This window comes from Chionomys nivalis, chromosome 5 (genome assembly GCF_950005125.1).
Source record: "Chionomys nivalis chromosome 5, mChiNiv1.1, whole genome shotgun sequence".
Taxonomy (NCBI): Eukaryota; Metazoa; Chordata; class Mammalia; order Rodentia; family Cricetidae; genus Chionomys; species Chionomys nivalis.
The window spans coordinates 32,797,257-32,816,655 of record NC_080090.1 but is presented as its reverse complement, the minus strand read 5'-3'; the positions used below and the strand labels follow the sequence as shown (position 1 = coordinate 32,816,655).

At 44.6% G+C, this 19,399-nt stretch overlaps 1 protein-coding gene across 1 annotated transcript in view; it reads left to right on the top strand.

Moving 5' to 3' along the window:
- Wdfy4 (WDFY family member 4) overlaps nt 1-19,399 on the top strand; it is a 226,542-nt gene that overhangs the window by 123,714 nt on the left and 83,429 nt on the right. The window contains exons 39-42 of the mRNA XM_057770469.1: nt 10,072-10,149; nt 14,533-14,739; nt 16,188-16,239; nt 18,760-18,926. Of these exons, the coding sequence (XP_057626452.1) occupies nt 10,072-10,149; nt 14,533-14,739; nt 16,188-16,239; nt 18,760-18,926 (504 nt within the window). The remainder of the gene's footprint in view (nt 1-10,071; nt 10,150-14,532; nt 14,740-16,187; nt 16,240-18,759; nt 18,927-19,399) is intronic.

The window sequence follows — 19,399 nt, the reverse complement described above, 5'->3', positions numbered from 1 at the left end:
TCTTCCATCTCTCCCCATCGGCTTTCGAAGGTCCTACTTGGAGCCTTCTCCTTCTGTCGGCCAATCCTCTTTCCCATGCTCAAAGAACACTGCTACTTCTGGTAGCCAACTAAACCTTGTCTAGACTGACTATGACCCTGGGCTATTTCGCCTCAGTCTTATTTACTCTCCTCAGAAGAGTGTAAAGTCCATGTTGGGAAAATACTATGCTATGCTCATCTCTAAGACTCTGGAAACGGCACAGGGTCCAGATCAGGGGAGCTCTTGCTTATACATCCATTTCCCCACAATGGCTGCCCCTGTGAGGACCCAGATGAATGAGGAGGCTGGTTGCTGACCATGTGATTTGGAGACATGGTGTGGATCAATAGTGGGCACCTACTAGTAAGCCCTGGTGTGGGTCTCAAGAGTGCCAAGTAGACAGTTTTGGTGAATGTCCTATAGGTAGGCGTGTGTGTGTGTGTGTTCCTCAGAGAACTCAGCTGGGTCCCCAGGTAGCAGCCAGTCCTGTCCTGAATATTTAGAGCAAAGTTCTACTCTGAGGGGAAAGCAACAAGCAGCCTTGGCTAAGGGTCCTCGGTAAGCCCAAAGCAGGCATGTTCTCCATGAATTCCAGCCATGTTTTTTTCCTTTCTGTGAATGTCAACAGAGTTGTCCAGATACTTGAATGTCACGTAACCTTGGAGTGAAAACACCTGCTATAGACTGAGCCTCCACAACCAAAACCTTCCAAGTCCCCAATCCTAAACCCTTTTAAGACCAACATGGCTCCATAAGTGGGAGACTTCACTCATAACTCCCTTTTAAAGGGTTGGAGCCCAAACCCAGGTGCTCTGAAAACACATCACCTTGCCCATGAAGCTACAATTCATGCAAAACATAAATCAGTTAGTGATTTATATGAATGTGCTATCTACAGGATACCCCATCATGAATGTGCAAATATTTTAAAATCTGCCAAGTATGAAATCCGAATCACTTCTGGCATTTGCAAGAGGGACGCTCACAGCTCAGGCCAACGTAACAAAATGTCTGTGCAGGACAGCCTCAACTACAGATGTTTAGTCCTTCCCTGGTCTGGGGCTATAGCAGAGGATTGTTTTGGTTTCCTGTTCTGTCCACTGGGTATCTATTCCTCTTATATGGTCCTCTGAATAACCGGAATAAGAACACACTTCAGTCCCTAATAGTGTCTTAAACCTCAATTCATGTCTCCTTGAGTAGCAAATTCTCAGGCAGAACTGATATTCATTCTTTACTTGGGTGCCTTCCTGTAATTCCTAAATGTCTGTCCCTTTCTGAGGAGCAGTCTTGTGAGTGTGACCTCAGAGACACAGTGTTAGAGAAAGGCCAGTCTAGTGACATTTCCCAACTGTCTTGAGCCACACAGAAGCCCTGATACCGTGAGGAAGGAGGGAGGGTGGGCTTCCTCTAGAAACCTTGCTTCTAACAATTTTAAAGTCTTTACTCTGGCTACACTAGAGTGCTGGTGTTCTTTTTTTTTTTCAAGTAGTCATTCTCTATGTACTCATGACGATTGAATTTAATAAAAACATCACAGTTCAAAAATAAGACAAATTAGAACCCACTGTTCATCTTAGAAATTAATATGTGAGTGAGTTTAACCAGAGATGAATTGCGCTGTGGTGAGCTGGTCCCTCTTCACCCACTCTGGGCCCCAGTTGTTTGTCATTATTGCTGGAAATATGATTATTACTCTGGTATTGCTTGACATTTATTAAGGTTCCAGGGGCTGAGCCTCCACAGCAGAGAAAAGTGCAATTATCTGGGCACACAGAGAAAGAAAATCTCTTGCCCTGTGTCATCCAAATAGAAATCCCCCCAAAGACCCTCAGCTGCAACTCTGGCTGACACAGAGTCCGGGCTCTACTGCCATCAACACCTGCACGTCTTCTTCACAATGGTAGCTAGGGTCAAAGGGCACAGCGGCAGACATGGCAGGTGATTCGTCAGCAACCTGGGGAAACATTACCTTTAAGTTTTTCTTTCTTATTAATTGCTTCTCTTATTTGCCCTCATTCAGGTCTTCTTTAAGAACTCACACTTTCAAGGTCCCTATGCCAGCTTTATTTGCAAGATGTAAACTATAGGAACTGTTGAGGTACTGCCATCCCCCTTATCCTCAGTTTTGCTCTTTGTAGTCTGAAAATACTGGGGCGAAAATTCTAGAGATAAATGATTTCTAAGTTTGAAAGTCCACACCGCTATACTGGTGGTGTATGCATGGTGAAGACCTTCACATCCCATTCTGCCCTGCCCCGGGGTAGATCACCCCTTTGTCTGATGTCCCCCATACTGCAGACACCTATTTCCCATCAGTTACTAAGAAGCTATTTTGGTTGTGTGATATCCTTATTAACTTCAGTGGTCTCTGGCAATCACTGATCAGACAGACTCAACTGCCGGGAACACTGAGCTTGTGTTCAAATAGCCTTTATTTGGCTTGTGAACAGCCCTCATCATGCGCCAGTGAGGTTGGTGACTCGCATTGCCAGGGAGGCAGAGAAAGGGGAAGCTGTCAACAAGACAGACAAAGTTCACATGTCCAGGATGCTAAGATCTGTGGCCGTTGACACCCTTCTACCTGTGAGATTGCAAGCAGGCATGGTTTGCCTCTATTCATCCATCAAAGCCACGCGTCTCCTGCTTCACTTTGTCTTCTGCATTTTACCGTTAATCCGGGACACTGAGGAGCCACAGGGCACAGGGTTGTCATGGCTCCTTCACCTCCTCTGCTGTGACAGTTGTTACATAGTCTTAGCTGTTTTTATGATTTTGATAGCTTGAGGAGTCGCAGGTATTTTGTAGAGTTTCTGTCAGATTTGATTTGTTTACTGTTTTTCTGGAGGCATGGCATTTTGGAAGGACGAAGACAGAGGTCGGGTAAAGTCTGTTAGAATTTGCGATAGTCAGGTGAATCCATCACACAGATGTCAAGATTGTATCTGCCAGCCTACTCTACTGCCATTTGATCATTTCTGCCTCCGCTTGTTCCCTGGGATTCAACTCGCAAGTCCACCCCACCCTTAAAATGCAGGGGCAAGTGAACCCCACCTCCTGAAGGAGCAGGGTGAACAAGCTAATCATTTGAGACTCTCCTTCAAGGAAGGGTTATCCTTTCTCCTCCATCTCTTTGTCTATTCAGTGTTTTGTTTATCTCAGTAGGGAATCATCCATGCTTATTTCAGAATCAGGAGTAGGATCCATTAAGTCCATTAAGTAGCTTATCTTGTTTCTTGAGTTGTTCTAACACACCGCCCATAGTATCTACCTGGCTTCGCCCTTTACCGTAACCCTCTTGGTCTCTTTCCCTGCCCTCAGATATGTTTTTGTTTCAGTTGTTATTGTTTGGTTTGGGTGGGGCTTTGCTGGAGTGGCACTCAGTGTTTCTTGCTCAATGAAGATGGAGTCAACCACCAAGTTAAACTTCCAAAACTCGCAAATCTTTAGACACAGTTGCGTTCTGACCAATCCCATTGTTTCTGCTCTGTATATAACTCTGAAAAAGTCCAGTGTTGCCCCAGTGACAGGCACTCTCAGATCCAGCTTGCCCAAAGCAGCAATCTCCTTTCCCACTTACACTACACGTGCATTGCAAACTGGTCAAGGATTCAGTGCCTTAACCTCACTTGGTTACACTAGAGCAGTTGCTTTCTTGAATGTTCTATTTTATGGTCCATTAAAGAAGAGTTTAAGTATCCTTCCCCCTGATCTCACATAACCAAGAGTTAGCAAGAAGTGTGATGATACCACAAAAATACAGGAGGGGAGAGCTAGAACTTGTGGTCAAAGAGCACTAATTCCTGGATATCTATCTATCTATCTATCTATCTATCTATCTATCTATCTATCTATCTATCTATCATCTATCTATCTATCTATCTATCTATCATCTATCTATCTATCATCTATCTATCTATCTATCTATCTATCTATCTATCTATCATCTATCTATCTATCTATCTATCTATCTATCTATCATCTATCTATCTATCTATCATCTATCTATCATCTATCTATCTATCTATCTATCTATCTATCTATCTATCTATCATCTATCTAGATATTCATTTTCTTTTCCATGCAAATGTAATTGTTGTTTTAGTTATCATTGTAATTGCCTATTAGTTTTTAACTCCATTTTAAAAATCTCACTATGGTAGGAATGTCTTTTTCTGACACTAAGGCTACCGTGAACTGTTGTATAGAGAATCCAGTTAGGGGTGGCAAAGGGAAGCTACAGTCTCGCCTTTGCTGTGGAGACTTGCGACATTCCTTTATGCAGTCTGCAATGGCTGCATAGTATTCTGTGACAGGGACAAAGCATCCCTTTATGCAGATATGCAAATTGCTTCATTTTCTGCTTCTATAAATAGGTTACAAAAAAAAAAAAAAGCAACCCGCCAACTGAGTGTTTGTGTGGATATCTGATGGTGTCCTTGGGATAAATTACCAGCAATGAGAAAAGTGGTCAGAACGCTAAAGGCAGCATGGTGCTGGGCTGCAGAAACCAGGACTCATAACGGGAGCTCTGCACCAAGTTCCTAAGCAGAGTCTGAGCTTCAACCCTCTGTTAGCGGCCTTTCCCTTAGGGAGACGACACATCTGTGATTACAGGACTAATGACCCTTTGCACAAACGAGCATAATGACTCTTATCAGTGGAGAGCGGGTGCGTCCCATTTGGACAATCATGTCACCAGCAACTGGCCAGCCCCAGGGGTACTCCTGGTATCACCAAGCTGTGGTCAGCGACTTAAAAATGATTTCTATGTGTTATTTAATCCACCCCCCATCTTGAGATCAAGCCTGTATCCTGAAGCCCTTGCTTTGCTAAGGAGACACCCAGAAAGCAGGGCCCTGCGTACCTGTTCTATCCCCCTTAAAGGCTTAAGCAGCCTTTGGAGTCCCTTTGCTCTGCTTCAGGGGTTCTCAAGTTCTTTAACACACTGCCGGCCGCTAAACAAAGGCTATTCAGTTCCAATAAGCGACACAAAACTCCACTGTGAATTTGTCCCTAATCAATATGTCCTATGCACTGTTGTCCGAGCAGATGGTCCTCTGACCTGGAATTGACCCAAATCTCCTTACTCTTATTCCTGCATCCTGTAGACAGCAACTTTCCAGGGCAGAGAAGGACTCTGAGGTCACAGGCTCTCAAGGTTTGTTTAGCACTGGGGAGATGCCCCAGATGAAGATGTACATGCGGAAGATGCTTGTGGTACAGGGTCCAGACCCATCTTGCTTTCCCATTCCACCTACAGTCCCTCATCCCCACATTGCCTCAGTGTCTGATTGGGCTAATGGGAGTAATAACGGCACGGGCTTATGAGGAAGCTTAATATTAGATATGCTTTGTACATGCAGATCCTTTTATCAGCTGCAAAGTGCTATGTGCCCGTCAGTTCCCTGAGTATAAGGTAGAGGATAGTACAGCATTTGGATTCTCCATGCTCCTAGATAAATCACGAATGTGCTCCAGGTCAGTCCCCTCCCATTTGCCATTCTACTCGACTCCTGCTCAGCTCTCAGGGAGAAAACACCGTACTTCCCTTCTCTGCACTGGAGGTGGAAACAATCAGGGTGAACCCCCTCACTCTCCAGGTGCCACCAACACCTAATCCATATAGGCACCCATCTGCACCCCTTCCCTCTGTGTCCAAGCAGGAAGGGCCTCTCTTTGCCATTGCTCACATCCTGTACCGCCGGGGACCTTTCTCTCACCTTTGTGTTTTGACCTCGTCCTTCCTATCGCCATGTTCCCTTCCGCTACTACATACAGTCAGCCCTTGGTCCATGACTGACTGCAGGACCCTCTACTGAGACCCAAACTCACGGATGCTCTTCCATGCTTTAGAAAGTGGTGTAATGGATATTTGTGCCTAACCTGTGAACGTCTATGCACCTCAGATCATCTTTAGCTTACTAACGACACCTGGCTGCATTGTTGGTGCTGTGTATGTGGTTGTTACACGGTACTGTTTAGAAAGTGAAGACAAGCTGGGTGGTGTTGGCATGCACTTTTAATCCCAGCACTCAGGAGACAGAGGCAGGTGGATCACTGTGACTTCAAGGCCAACCTGGTCTACAGAGTGAGTACCAGGACAGCCAGGGATACACAGAAAAATCCTGTCTTGAAAACAAACAAACAAACAAAAGAAGTGAAAACAAGGAAAACATCCCCAAATATTCAGAACAGGCAGATATTCGTTGCAGACAGACCTGACTATATAGGGCTGTATATTATAAGAATATGTATTTAAAACCTTTGTTCTTCATTGGGTTGACTCCTAGGATGTTGGGGTCTTCTTATCCAACATCTTATTGAAAGTTATCTAGTCTTATCTTATTGGAGCCTATGCCTTGTTTTCATCTCTGCTTCTTTTCTCTTGCAGAATCATGCTTCTTAAGTGAGTTGCTCACACTCATTACTCCTGTATGATTCTGTTCAGTCACCATTATCAGCCCTCCACTTATTCTTCTGAAAGGACTCTGAAACGTAGCTTCCTTCCTCAGGGTGGATCCGGGTCCCCTTCCTGGCCTCGTCTCACCGCTCGTCTTCTGTGCTGAGTTTGAACCCTTAGTTTTAACAAAGAGTCTCCTTTTGGTTCCCTTTCAACTCTCTGAGCCTTTGGCCTGACCCTTCTCCAGGTTTCTGACCTTGTCCCATCAGCCCCCACTCTGTCATTGTTCTTCTGGGGGATCTTTTACTGGGCCTTTTCTACACTGCTAATAACTCACAGATTTATATGGGCCTTGACCCACTTTCTGAGTTTCCGTCTGCAAAGACCCAGCTGTCTTTTTTTTTTAATCATACAATCAATTTTGCTCTTTCTTTTTAGTTTTTCTAATCTCTTCTGTTTTTTTTTTTTCTTTCTTGGCTTATCTGATTTAATTCACACAGGTAAGTAAACAGGAAGTTTCAGAGTTATCCTCACCCTCTCATACACTTGCCAGTTCCTACCAGCAATTGTTACTGATGGTCTTAAACTTGATGCTTCTGTACCTTGTGGCTTCTCCCCCGCAGGGCCACGGTAGTAGCTTCAGGGAATTCCCTCTACCAAATTCAATCTAAAATTGCTGCCAGGATGACCACAAAAAGCACTAAATCAAAAAATGCTAAAAATGAGGAGAAAAATTGAATTAAACCAGTCTTTTATTTAAATCCTCTCTGGCAAGACTGAGGAGGAGCAGGATTCAGAAAACCTTGCCTGTACATGGGTTCAGGGTGTTTCCCCTTCCATGTGTCTGGGTCACCCATCACTTGTGACTTCACCCTGGTTGTTCTGGAACTCACTCTGTATACTAAGCTGGCCTCAAACTCAGAGAACCTCCTGAGCTGTTACTAAAGGTGTGTGCCACCACTAGGCTTAAATAGCAATGTTTTTAAAGCTCGCCTGAAATCTTAGCCAGTGAAATCGTTCTATTTTGTTACATTAAATTGTTTTGATCTGCCTAGCACTTAGAATAGAGACTGTATTGTATATATAATATATATTGATATTGTATTTTGGAACAGGCATTATAGTATGTGTGTCCCACACAACGGAGATATTGGTTTCCCGAGTTGTGTTTCGTGGTTGTTGAAACATTTCATTGTTCAGAGTGCCACTGGGTCTTTGTCAACTCAGCACAAACCTAGACACATCTGGGAGGGAACCTCAATTGAGAAACTGCGGTGTAAGAGCCAGAAGGGGTGGGGGACACCAGGGAAACAAGGCCCTCTAAATCCACATGAACAAAGATCATATGAACCACAGAGACCGGAGCGTAAAGCACAGGGCCTGCGCTGGGTCCTTTGCGAATATCTTATGGCTTCCAGTTTTGTATTTTTATGTGATTCCCGAGTGTGAGAATGAGTGGGTCTTTGCTTCTTGTGGCTTCTCTTGGGCTCTTTTCCTCCTGTTTTTACATTTTGTCTAATTCCAAGTGTTAATTTTTGTTTTATCTTATCTTATTATTATCACCTAGAAATCTGTTTTCTAATGAGAGATGAAAAAGGAGTGGATCTTGATGGCAAGAGAAGTTGGGAGGAGCATGGAGGAGTAGAGGGAGGGGAACCAATCATCAGGATATAGTAAGTGAGAGAAAAATCTATTTCAATAAAAGGAAAAGTATAAAAAAACAGAAATAGAAAAAAAGGAAGGAATGAAAGAAAAAAGGAAGGAAGGAAGGAAGGAAGGAACGAAGGAAGGAAGGAACGAAGGAAGGAACGAAGGAAGGAACGAAGGAAGGAAGGAAGGCCGGCCTGGGTTGAAACATTGGCACAAAAGGGATTTTTACAAGAGAATAAACGTTGTTACAGTCAGAGCCATGGAAAATGCGCTGTTTAGCACTGCCAGCACTCGAGTAAACAAATCCAGATTTAGACTATTAAAAAACATTTTCATGAGATTTGTCTGTAAATAAATTTGTAGGTTTTGATTGTGATCAATGAGAGGGCCTAGCTCTGGACAGTGGCCCCCAGGACAGGTGTTTCTGGGTGCTATGAGAGAGCCCAGTGTGTAAGCCACCAGGAAGTCAGTGAACAGAGCTCTTCCGTAGTCTCTGCCCCCTCCAGCCTGCTGTCTTGAGTTCCTGCTCTGATTTCCTTTAGTGGTAGGGTGGTATCTGAGAGCTATAAGGTGACATAAACCCTTTCCTCTCCAGGTTGATTTTGGTCACGGTGTTTTATCAGAGCAATCAAAACTCTATGACGAGCCAGGCAGTGGTGGCGCACCCCTTTCATCCCAGCACTTGGGAGGCAGAGGCAGGCGGATCTCTGTGAGTTCGAGACCAGCCTGGTCTACAGAGATAGTTCCAGGACAGGAACCAAAACCACAGAGAAACCCTGTCTCGAAACCCCTCCCCCCACCCCACCCCCCAAAAAAACTCTATGACTCATGCACAGACAAGGCAGGCTTGAGTCCCCAGTCATCTCACCAGGGAAGCCTGTGGCAGGTGGGAAACTGCTGCCTTCCCAGGGCAGAGAGAGGGTTCCAGCATCCTGAAGCTTGAAGTCTCAGTTTTGAACATGTTTTGGCAACAAATGTAGCCACTTGTTTCATTGGAGATGGCTTGTTCCGTTGACTCATTTTCAAGGGACTATCTGCCAAATACTCAGTGTCAATAATTATGGTTTTGTCGTCAGTCATTCTTTCAAACAAAAGCAATGCTGTTCTGTGATGGAGACCCCTAGCTTTGCTCGGAAGCATGCTCACCTATCCTTAAAACAGCCATCAGTTGTTTTAGTCTCCGGGAATGCTTTATGTAGACTTCCCATTTTAACACACCGACTGTTGAACCAGTGAGTCTGAGAAGTGAAACCTAACAGAAATCCCACCTTTAAGTCTTCATTCAACACACATCTCCAAACTGAGGCTGCGGGAGTCTTTACTCACCTCAGCTTCTCCATTTCACCCCGTTTCTCAGTTGTCAACTTCTCTATGAGGTCACGGATACAGAAAGCTATGTGTAATTTTCCTTACTGCCCTATTTCCAGGACCTTGATTCTCTGTGGTCTGAATACCTTGGTGGACTCGGAGGGTAACTCTCCACCACCATCACCCCACCCCCACCCCCAGGCGATGCAGCCATAAGCCCCACTGAGTTCAGCTGTTTAGAGTCTACTTTCTGTTTAGCGGCCCAATCCCCTGTTCCATTTAAAAATATGCAAGTATCTCAAAGTAAAACGTGAAGATATTATTATTAGGTACACCTTGGTGAGCTTTCTTTCTTTCCAGGACTGAGAACCACATCTCTCTTGGCCACCTCTCTAACGTCTGTTATGAAGTAGATTGCTCAAAAGCTACATTTTGGTGATTATTCGAAAGAGGGAGACAGAGCCTGTCACAGTCAGAAAAGAAAGGCATACACACGTGTGTGTGTGTGCGTGCGCGCGTGCGTGTGTGTGAACATGTTAGCAGATCAGCACAGGTGAAATTACTGTTCAGAAGATTATGACTGTTTTAGACCCTTAGCCAGCAATTCCTGTCACAATTGCTCAGAGTGGAGACGTGGATGTCATTCTCCTATGCATCACTAAACGGTGGCTGCTTTCTCTCCTCTCCAGGATTTTGTGTCCTGTATCGAGAATTACAGAAGAAAAGGGCAGGAGCTGTATGCATCTCTGTACAGAGACTATGTGCAGGTAAGAAACGAGATATGCCTTCCACTACAGAGCATGCTCGCAGCTACCCTGAACCAAGAGAAAGAAAGGGAAAGAGAAAGAGGAGAGAGAACCAGGGTGACTTTGAAGTTTTAGAATGGAAAAGTCGCCAATGATGGGTCCAGGTTTCTTGGCTTGTCCAGTGGGCACGGTGCCCACAGCTCAGCAGCAGAGGGCCTGGTTCTGTTGCTATTCACCCTTTGGGTCTTGCATCACGCAGAAGGTGGACATTGTGAGCTCAGGTTCCTCAGACCCTGCTGGGAGCTGCAAGTGCTATTACAAAACACTGAACTGGGTCTCGTGTTCGGATGGCTTCACTATAAGGGGGAGATTCATATTAAACAACTTAACAAACTCAGTAGCTATCTGTGACTTATAGTGGGGATTTAACAAGGAGATAAAAGATGTTAGCAAAGGGAATAATCTAATTTGGGCAATTTAGATGCCTTGTCTGATGAAGGGAGTGTTTAAGCTGAGGCCTGCAGAGGATGGCATGGGCTGAAATATTTTTAGGGAATTTTGGGAAATGTGTGTAAGGATCCCGAGGGAGGAGGGAGCTGGATGTCACTGATTTACTGAAAGAACTGGTAGGAAGGGCCTAGACTGGGAGTCACAGAGTGAAGATGAATATGGGACCAAACCACAGACAATTCCTGGCACATTAAGGTTTTGCTTTTAAATGTAGAAAGCTGCCAGCAATAAGGGCGAGTTTTGACATCTGAAGCACCCACACAGGTGTGACTTCTGTATAGTCTAGGCAAAGCACTCTAGCCATGTTAACCCCTTCCCTGACAAAAATATTTTTCTAACCATAAAGAAGGCAGGAACAAGGATTATGTCCTTAGCTTGTGACTGGTAGACAAGAGGTATTTCACACAGGACTATGCAATTGCTAAGACGTTAGGGTTTGGTTGATATTAAAAACAGAACCTTTTCACTGGGTACCCATTCTACAACATGGTACTCAGTATCAGAACTCACCAATCTCTCCTTTATAGAGGAATGTGTCTGGGCCAAAGCCTGTGCTCTGTACTGAAAACCCAGCATTTGTAAAGCCGGCACTCTGCCTTGAAGGTGTTTCGAGCTTAGCACGAGGCCAGGGGTGAAGGAGAATCTCCAGGACAGGGTGACTAGGCTCACATTGGAATGTTCCACTGTGAGGGCACAATGGGTGAAAGAAGAAAGCATTAGTATACATCGTGCAGGCGTTGGAGTGAAGACCCCCAAAGGCTGACACAGGAAGCCTGGGACTGGGAGTCAGAAGAGCCCTGACCTCCCGGTCTGTTTGTGTACTGTCTGTGGCTGTGGGACGAGACCCTTGGACATCGGTTCATCCTCTGAAAGGACTCACTGATTTTGTCCGGAGTGAGCAATGCTGCTAACACAGTCAGTTGCCACCGAAAGGGAAGAGAGATGAGTTCAGGTTGCATTCTCTTTTAGGGAAATTCACCTCACACTTAGGCCATTTTGTGGCAGAGGGTATATACAATCAGCATCTCACCAAGAGCCTTCTATTTTTGTTGTGAAAACCTGGTCCACTAATTTCTGCCAAGGAGAGAGCTACAGTCTGGGCTTTCTAAGTTCCTGCTGACTCTGCAAAGTCAAAAGTCCTATTGGTAGGACTAGGACTGCAACAGAGGTGCCAGCCAAGAAGGAGGGCACCAGTCTTCTGAAGCGCCAGCTTGGCTTGGTTTCATAAGTGGGACCTGACTAGGGGTTCAGAAGTACTTGAAAAATTTGTGTGATTTACTGTTGGTTAATCTTTTTAAAGAAAAATCAGCATTTTTAAGGTATTTTACATTTCCAAGTCTTTAAATATTTAAAATGTTTCGATATTTAGAGGAATGCAGATGTGATCATGTCTGCTGGAGATAATGGGGCTGGAGCACTCACCCCACTTTTCTGAGGGCTGGCACACTTACTCAATACACATCACATCCACAGAAGTCAAGCTCAAAGTCTAGTCTGTTTTGAGACCGAGTTTTGCTATGTAGCCCTGCCTGGCCTGGGACTGCCTATATAGATCACAATAGACCACGTTAATCTCACAGAGATCTGCCTATCTGTACTTCCACAGTGTTGGGATTAAAAGCAGGAGCCATCGCTCCGGGGACAAGCTCAAACACTGACAGAAGTTGGCATTTTGAAATCTGATGGTTACTCTGGGTCAGTTTCCACTAACTCCATGGTTCTCAACCTATGGGTTTCAACCTTCTTGGGGTCACACATTAGGTGTCCTGCATATCAGATACTTACATTCTGATTCATAACAGTAGCAAAATTACAGTTATGAAGTAACAACTAAAATAATTTTGTGGAGCTGTATTAAAGGGTTGCAGCATTGGGATGGTTGAGAATCACTGTGCTAAGTGAACCCAAGGAGACCCTCTCCCATGGAAGTGGCAGTGAAGCCAGCAGCCCCGCCAGCAGCCCCACTGCAGAGCTGCCAATAACAAGCCACTAAAGAAGTCCTCAACATTCACTTTACTCAGAGGTTCACAGAGATGGAGGGAGCCCAGAGCATCCCTGGTTCTTCCACCCAGAGTGCCCTTGAAGGTCCTCCTCAACATTGTCATATCAGACAGTAGCTTCCCTAAATGTCTCTGCCGACAGCAGTTCTGCCAGCATCGCTCAGTTCTGACTTGCTCACTTGTTCCTCTGCCCTGTCCAAACTCTGCCTATTGTCTTCTCTGCAGATGTCTGACACTCTGCCTCTTTCTGTTCTCTGCCTGGCCATGCTGTTACCACGCCAGGGCCTTGCCATGATGCACAGATGTGCCTCAGCCTGCCTTTGCTGTCTTAAAGTCTTGACAGGATGCCTGTCACCCCAGACGCTCTTTTTTTCACATGTGAGCCATGTGCTTTCCTCCGGGCTCCTTAGGGACCAATGGGCTAATTCATTCCTCTCTCAGGCTCTGTCTCTAAGTCTTTGTATAGCTTCTTCAGGAGCAGGGGTCGGGGCATCAACCCTACCTGGCTTATGCAACTGGTAAAATGATAAAGAAAACTCAGGAGAAAGGTTGGCTTCATGCAGAACTAGATCCAGATGACCATCGTTTCCATTCTCTTTCCTCCCCTCCTCCATCCCTCTTTTCCTCTCCCTCCTCTCTCGAATCTCTCTTTATTGTTTTTCCCTCCCTCCCTCCCTCCCTCTTTTTCTCCCCCCTCCCTCTTTTCCTCTCTCTCTCTCTCTCTCTCTCTCTCTCTCTCTCTCTCTCTCTCTCTCTTCTTTCTGTCTCTCATTCAGTATTCCTCTCTCACACATTGGCAACAAACGCCCACGTGTGAAATTGCTGGTGAGTTTGAAGCCCAAGAGCACATGGGTAAATGAACGAGCCTGGGGTGAACTCACTCTGCGCACCGAGCCTCATCCTGAAACAAGATAGTTTTCCAGTTCGTTCAATGCCAAGTCACATGTCTGCAGGGCTGTCACTGTCCAGGGGGAAATGCCCCACATAGGTAGAAGGGCCAACCTGCTTTCTCTGCTTGGGTGGGCTTCCGAGAGTACTGCAAACCTGACCTAAATCATGTACACACTCCCTTTCTATTTATGTTAAGTTTTAAAACATCTGTTGCTTCCATTACTGTATTTACCTGTCCATTTTCTGAAAAATTAATATTTAGGACAATGCCATCGAATATTTGAATAACTACAAAAGTTTATATGAAGTTAACCCTGCTGTTCAAACTAGACAAGTGTTTCCTTGCTGGCGTGGTATGAACCTGAATGTGGCCTACAAAAACAGTGTGGCGTGTCAGTGCGCTTTCAAAAAGACTTAAACAGAGGGTTTCCTGAAGGCCATGTCATTTGCATGTACACTCACTCCAGGTTTCCCTTCCTTGACTATTCTAGAACCCTTCCATACTCAAGAATCATATGACAATAGGATGTAAAGGTCCTCACACACCATGCGGGCTGAGCCTTTTATTATGTAATCACTGTGGATTCTGAAGTCCAGAGATGAGACTGGCTCTCTCAAGCCGTCACTCATCCCAGGACTGCTAGTTCCCACTCTGCCACCCGTCTGGGTCTCCCAGAGGAACAGGCTTTGTTTCAGAAGTCAGGGGCCATAGGAAAACCCCACGTCCTCAGCTCCTGCTGCTGCCTGTACAATCCCAGCAACAGGCTAGTGGCTCAGGAAGCCAAAGGCTGCAGTTTTCTCCTTCCCCACCTGATTCTGAATAGTCTTGAAGCTGAGAAATTATTTCCTTCTCCCTGGCCTGATCTTGGCCCCAGAGAGGATGTTGTATAATCCTGAGGGCTACCTAGAGGGCCATTTTTTCTCCAATAACCACTTCAGGAGCTTTGGGGCAGGCCTGCAAGGGGAATGTATCTAAGCGTGGTGTTATATCTCTGCTTCCCAGAGACGGAAAAGTGGCAGCATCAAGGCAGCCATGGCCTGGGCCAGGATTCAGGAACAGCTCTTTGGGGAGCTGGGATTGTGGGGCCAAATGACAAAATCCACACCCTGCTCCCAGTGGGAACTGGACAGGAGAGAAGGACCAGCTCGAATGAGGAAACGCATCAGACGCTTATTTTCCTGGGAGGCCCTGAACCAAGGAGGGGGCACGGTAGGTACTGGGTATGGTGGGAAGTATACGGGGTAGTGGCTGTGTGGCCTTCATGTCTTGTTCTTTTTTTTTTTTTTTTTTTTTTTTTTTTTTTTTTTTGATTTTCAAGACAGGGTTTCTTCGTAGTTTTTGGTTCCTGTCCTGGAACTAGCTCTTGTAGACCAGGCTGGCCTCGAACTCACAAAGATCCATTTGCCTCTGCCTCCCGAGTGCTGGGATTAAAGGCGTGCACCACCACCGCCCGGCTGGTTCTTTGTTTTTGTTTTTTTTTGTGTGTGTGTGATTATTTTGTTTTGTTTTGTTAACCAAGATGACAGAATGTACCTAGATAATTTCAAAAGAGTCCTCAAGTTTATACTTAAAGCCATTTAGGAGGGGAAAGAGGAGCACTCACCTCCCCCGAGCCTGAATGAGTAGTCATTCTCCTTAAGCCCTAATCCATTCTGCAATACAACCCACAGAAATCCAGGGGAATTCTGCTTGGCAATGCCACTGTCTGCCCACATGAATCTTTTCTCATTGAACACTTGGTATCTGCCCTTCTGGGAATTAGTTACACACACACACCAAAAAAAAAAAAAAAAAAAAGAAATCCTGTAATAAGTTTTACAGTGGAAAAATCTCTCAAACACAGCAGTTCTGCAAGCTCAAACCAGTGACCCACTTAGTCCACACAGCACCCAGGCTGTATTGGCTTCTGAGTGGAGGAATCAGGAAATACCTGGGAGTTGACTTTCCTGAAGCTTACATAACTAGATCATCAGATACACATTTTGCATTTTAAGGAAGAGAAATCATTTGGCTTTATTTTATAGTAGTTTTTTTTTTTTTTTTTAAAGTAGCAATGATTTTTCTTATCCTCATCCCCAAACACTGGGATGCTGGGTATTTTTCTTCTCTCTCTTCCTTTTCAAGATATGGAGCTAGTTTGATTTTGAAGTCTCCAGCACCTTTACCCATTTCTAAGCCTGCCCTCCAGAAAACGTATGAGAAAATTATTTTATAAATATATGATTATTTATTCAGTAGACCTTGTAGTTTTAGTTATGACTAAATGACTAGAGGCAGGTAGCATTTTTTCCCCTCAGAACGTTTGTTTAGGATGTGGAGGTAGGAGAAAAGTTGTCTTGTTGGCTGTGCGGATGAGAGTGCTCTGTAACCTGGTCACATCGGCATGCTGTCGAATCTCCCCTGGCACCTCATGGAAACTACTTGAAATGCTACTTAACTGCAGTCTCCGCTCTGACTGCAACAATGAGCACAGGCATTTTACATGATCCCTTAAGATTTAGTATATTCTTCCTTTTGTACCTTAGTCCTTTTGTACCTTAGTCTAGACTAGCATGAAGAAAACACAAGTTTACGCCTGTCTGTAACTTTATGGAAAAGGAAAGGGGCACAAACAATGTCTGTGAGTTTATTTTCTCTTCTCTTTGGTCCTATTTCAGGAGAGCCAAGACAGAAAAGATGGTCTTTCTCAGACAAATGCTGAAAACCAAGGTATCAAGTTTATAAATTTATCTTTTTCCCTTCAATAATTAAATAAGTTTTTCTCTTCAGTAATCAAAAACCTATTGCTGATTTCCTTTAACATCTCACTAAAGCTATTACTATATGTGTAGGTTTGGGGAGAGAAAATACTGAGAAACCAGAGCAGTTTGCACACAGCTCTTCAGTACTGTGTGTCAGAACAAAGGGGACTTATTCCAGACCCAGGCCTCTGGAAGTGAGAGAGTTTTTAGTAAGCTTAAAATAGTAACTTTGAGTACCTCATCAATTTGTTTTATTGAGTAGACTTTAAATAACCTTAACACAATTTAAATACATGTTTAGTATGTGCTCAAAATATGTAGATGAATAATAAGATGTCTTAGAAGAAAATAGATCGTATATATGTTTAATACTTTCACATTAAATTATTCTATGTCGTGACCAACATGGCAGTCCCTATATACCTTAGGCTTAAAGACAATGTGTGGAGTCATTTATGACTTGCTTAAAATCTAGGATATGCACACACATGTGAGAGAAAGAGAGAGAGAGAGAGAGAGAGAGAGAGAGAGAATTTCAATTCTGTGTTTTCGCTTATGATTATCTTTGAGGTGCACGCTCCCAGCATGTGAGTTCCTTGGATCTTAGGGGCAGCCAGTGGTTGCTCCTTGCCCTGTGGCAGGCATCTCTGCACTACTAAGCCTGGCTCCTCTGCTGCCTGAGTAGCAGGGCTGCTGTTGAGGTTGCTGCCTGCCAGTATGTAGTAACACAAACTCAGACTGAGAATCTCAGGTTCTGATCCCAGGTTGACTTTGCATTCTACTGTGCACTGGGACTTGAGATGACAATGTGCCCATTGGCTTCTTTCCTCTACACTCTAAACTCCTAGCTCCAAATCACAGCATCCTCACCTTCTCCACCTCTCCAAGTTAGGAGCTAAGGTCTGGGAAGTGTGTGCTGGGTTTCCATAGATGTAACCTTAGGTTGCTTCACCCTTTTGTTAGATGAAGAATCTATGGCTATACACAGCCCTGAGCCTCCTTAATATTGCCAGCACAGGCCCTACTTTAAATTTCTTATAAAAAAAATAGTAAGGACCTTCTCAGATACTTGTCCCTACAGAAGTATGCTCTGTGCAGAGCCTGTGGGACTGGCTCTGGGAACAGCAGGTACTTTCATCCTTCCTCATGTGAGATTCCCAATGGGGAGGTGGTCAAAGAGCTGAACTTTGTCACAAAGAACATGGCTCATAGCTTTGCAGTCATGACCAACATGCCTACTCCAGACAGGAACACACTCAGAACAAGTGAGGAGAAAGGAGTAAGATGAGGACATCCATGCTGTTGTCCCTTAGCTCAGACATCCATGCTGTTGTCCCTTAGCTCAGACATCCATGCTGTGGTCTCCTCAGCTCAGACATCCATGCTGTGGTCTCCTCAGCTCAGACATCCATGCTGTGGTCTCCTCAGCTCAGACATTCTTGCTGTGGTCTCCTTAGCTCAGACATCCATGCTGTTATCAGCTTAGCTTAGATCCAGATGTCCTGGCTCTTGCCAGACAAATCTAGACTACGAATGACAACAAAACAGAATATTCCTGGTGGTACAGACATGGAAACCATCATGTTTCTAAAGAACAGGAAAGGTATTTGTTGATTATGAAATAGCCACACAGTGTAATACTTCAATACCATTTAAATTATTGAAAAAATTTTAAAACAGATTGGGAAAATACTTATGACATAATCTTGAATGAAATTTTGTAAGCACAACATTATTCTTATGTTAAAAATCACATATACACATATATACAGAAAATATACCAAAAGCTGTTCAGTCACTTTGCCGAATAGTGGGCTAAACATATGGGGGTAGACCTTACATTGTACCCAGGAGATCTGCTTCCCATCCCTCAGTAACCATATGATCTTGGGCAAAGTCCCAAGCCTTATTCAGATTTTTCATTTGCAATCTGAGGGTGGGATATTGTAGCTGAGATAGAACTATATAGACAGATGCCACTGCAGTGTCCAGCCCAGAGCACTTACTGGATGGAGGCTGACACTCTTCATACCCCAGGACACACAAGCATGATATTCTTCATTTATTAGTGCAGTATGACTTTCCCAACTCCTTTAAGTAAGAAGCCAGGGTTTCTGGAGTTTAGACATATCAATGGCATTCTTTTAGAAAAGAAAACAAACAGGCTCAGAAGGAGCAAATCCTAGACCTATAGAGATACATTTCATTAATCAGTGAGGGTAAATTCCAAAATGTTGCCTTGCATCATTTGAAAGCTGTAGAGTAGCCAGGACTGGGCACACCCACGCTGGGTGCAGCTTGCAGGAGTGTGAACTGTAACACGGGGTCAGGCAGCTGTATTCCTTTCCAGAAACAGTGGAAGGGCACGCTGGCCACTTCTGCCTCAGAGCTTCCCAGTTCTCAGTGGCAAAGGCGTGTGCTGTGTGTTCTGCCTTGTGACATCGTGTAGCCCGCACCACAACAATGTGTCCATTTTATGCTACTGCAGATGAGCTGACACTGGAGGAAGCTGAGAACAGGCCGGACGAGGTGGGGGTGGATTGCACACAACTGACCTTCTTTCCTGCTTTGCATGAAAGTCTGAACTCAGAAGATTTCTTGGAATTATGCAAGGAAAGACAAATCATTTTACAAGAGCTTCTTGATGGAGAAAAGGTAATATGTGGTCCAAGCAAAGGTAATCCATGAAGACTGTCTGACAGGACAGTCTGGGGTGTCATTACGGGTGCAGGGAGTCTCCAATAACTTCCACACCTGCCAACTACATGAACAATGAGCAGAGGGAGCAGGCTCCTGATTTCCCTGACGTCCTATATGCCCTGTGTTAAAACATCCACAAGATGAGATTCAAGCTAACAAACTGGTGTATGAAATGCCTTCTAAATGCTTCCCTTGACCTTGTAGCTGTTCCTGGGTCTCGCATTAAAATGTGGCTGCCCTGAAAGGTCCATCTACACCTGGAGGGACACTATATTTTGACATGCCCACCTGTATGTCTAAGTTGCCTCTATACCATGGCAACTCTGTGACATCACTCACGCCTAGGGGTGAGTGGTGTGTGGTATCGTGCATCTTCCATAGGATTGTATGGAGGGGAAGTATACACAAATCTTGGAGACAGGCCAGAG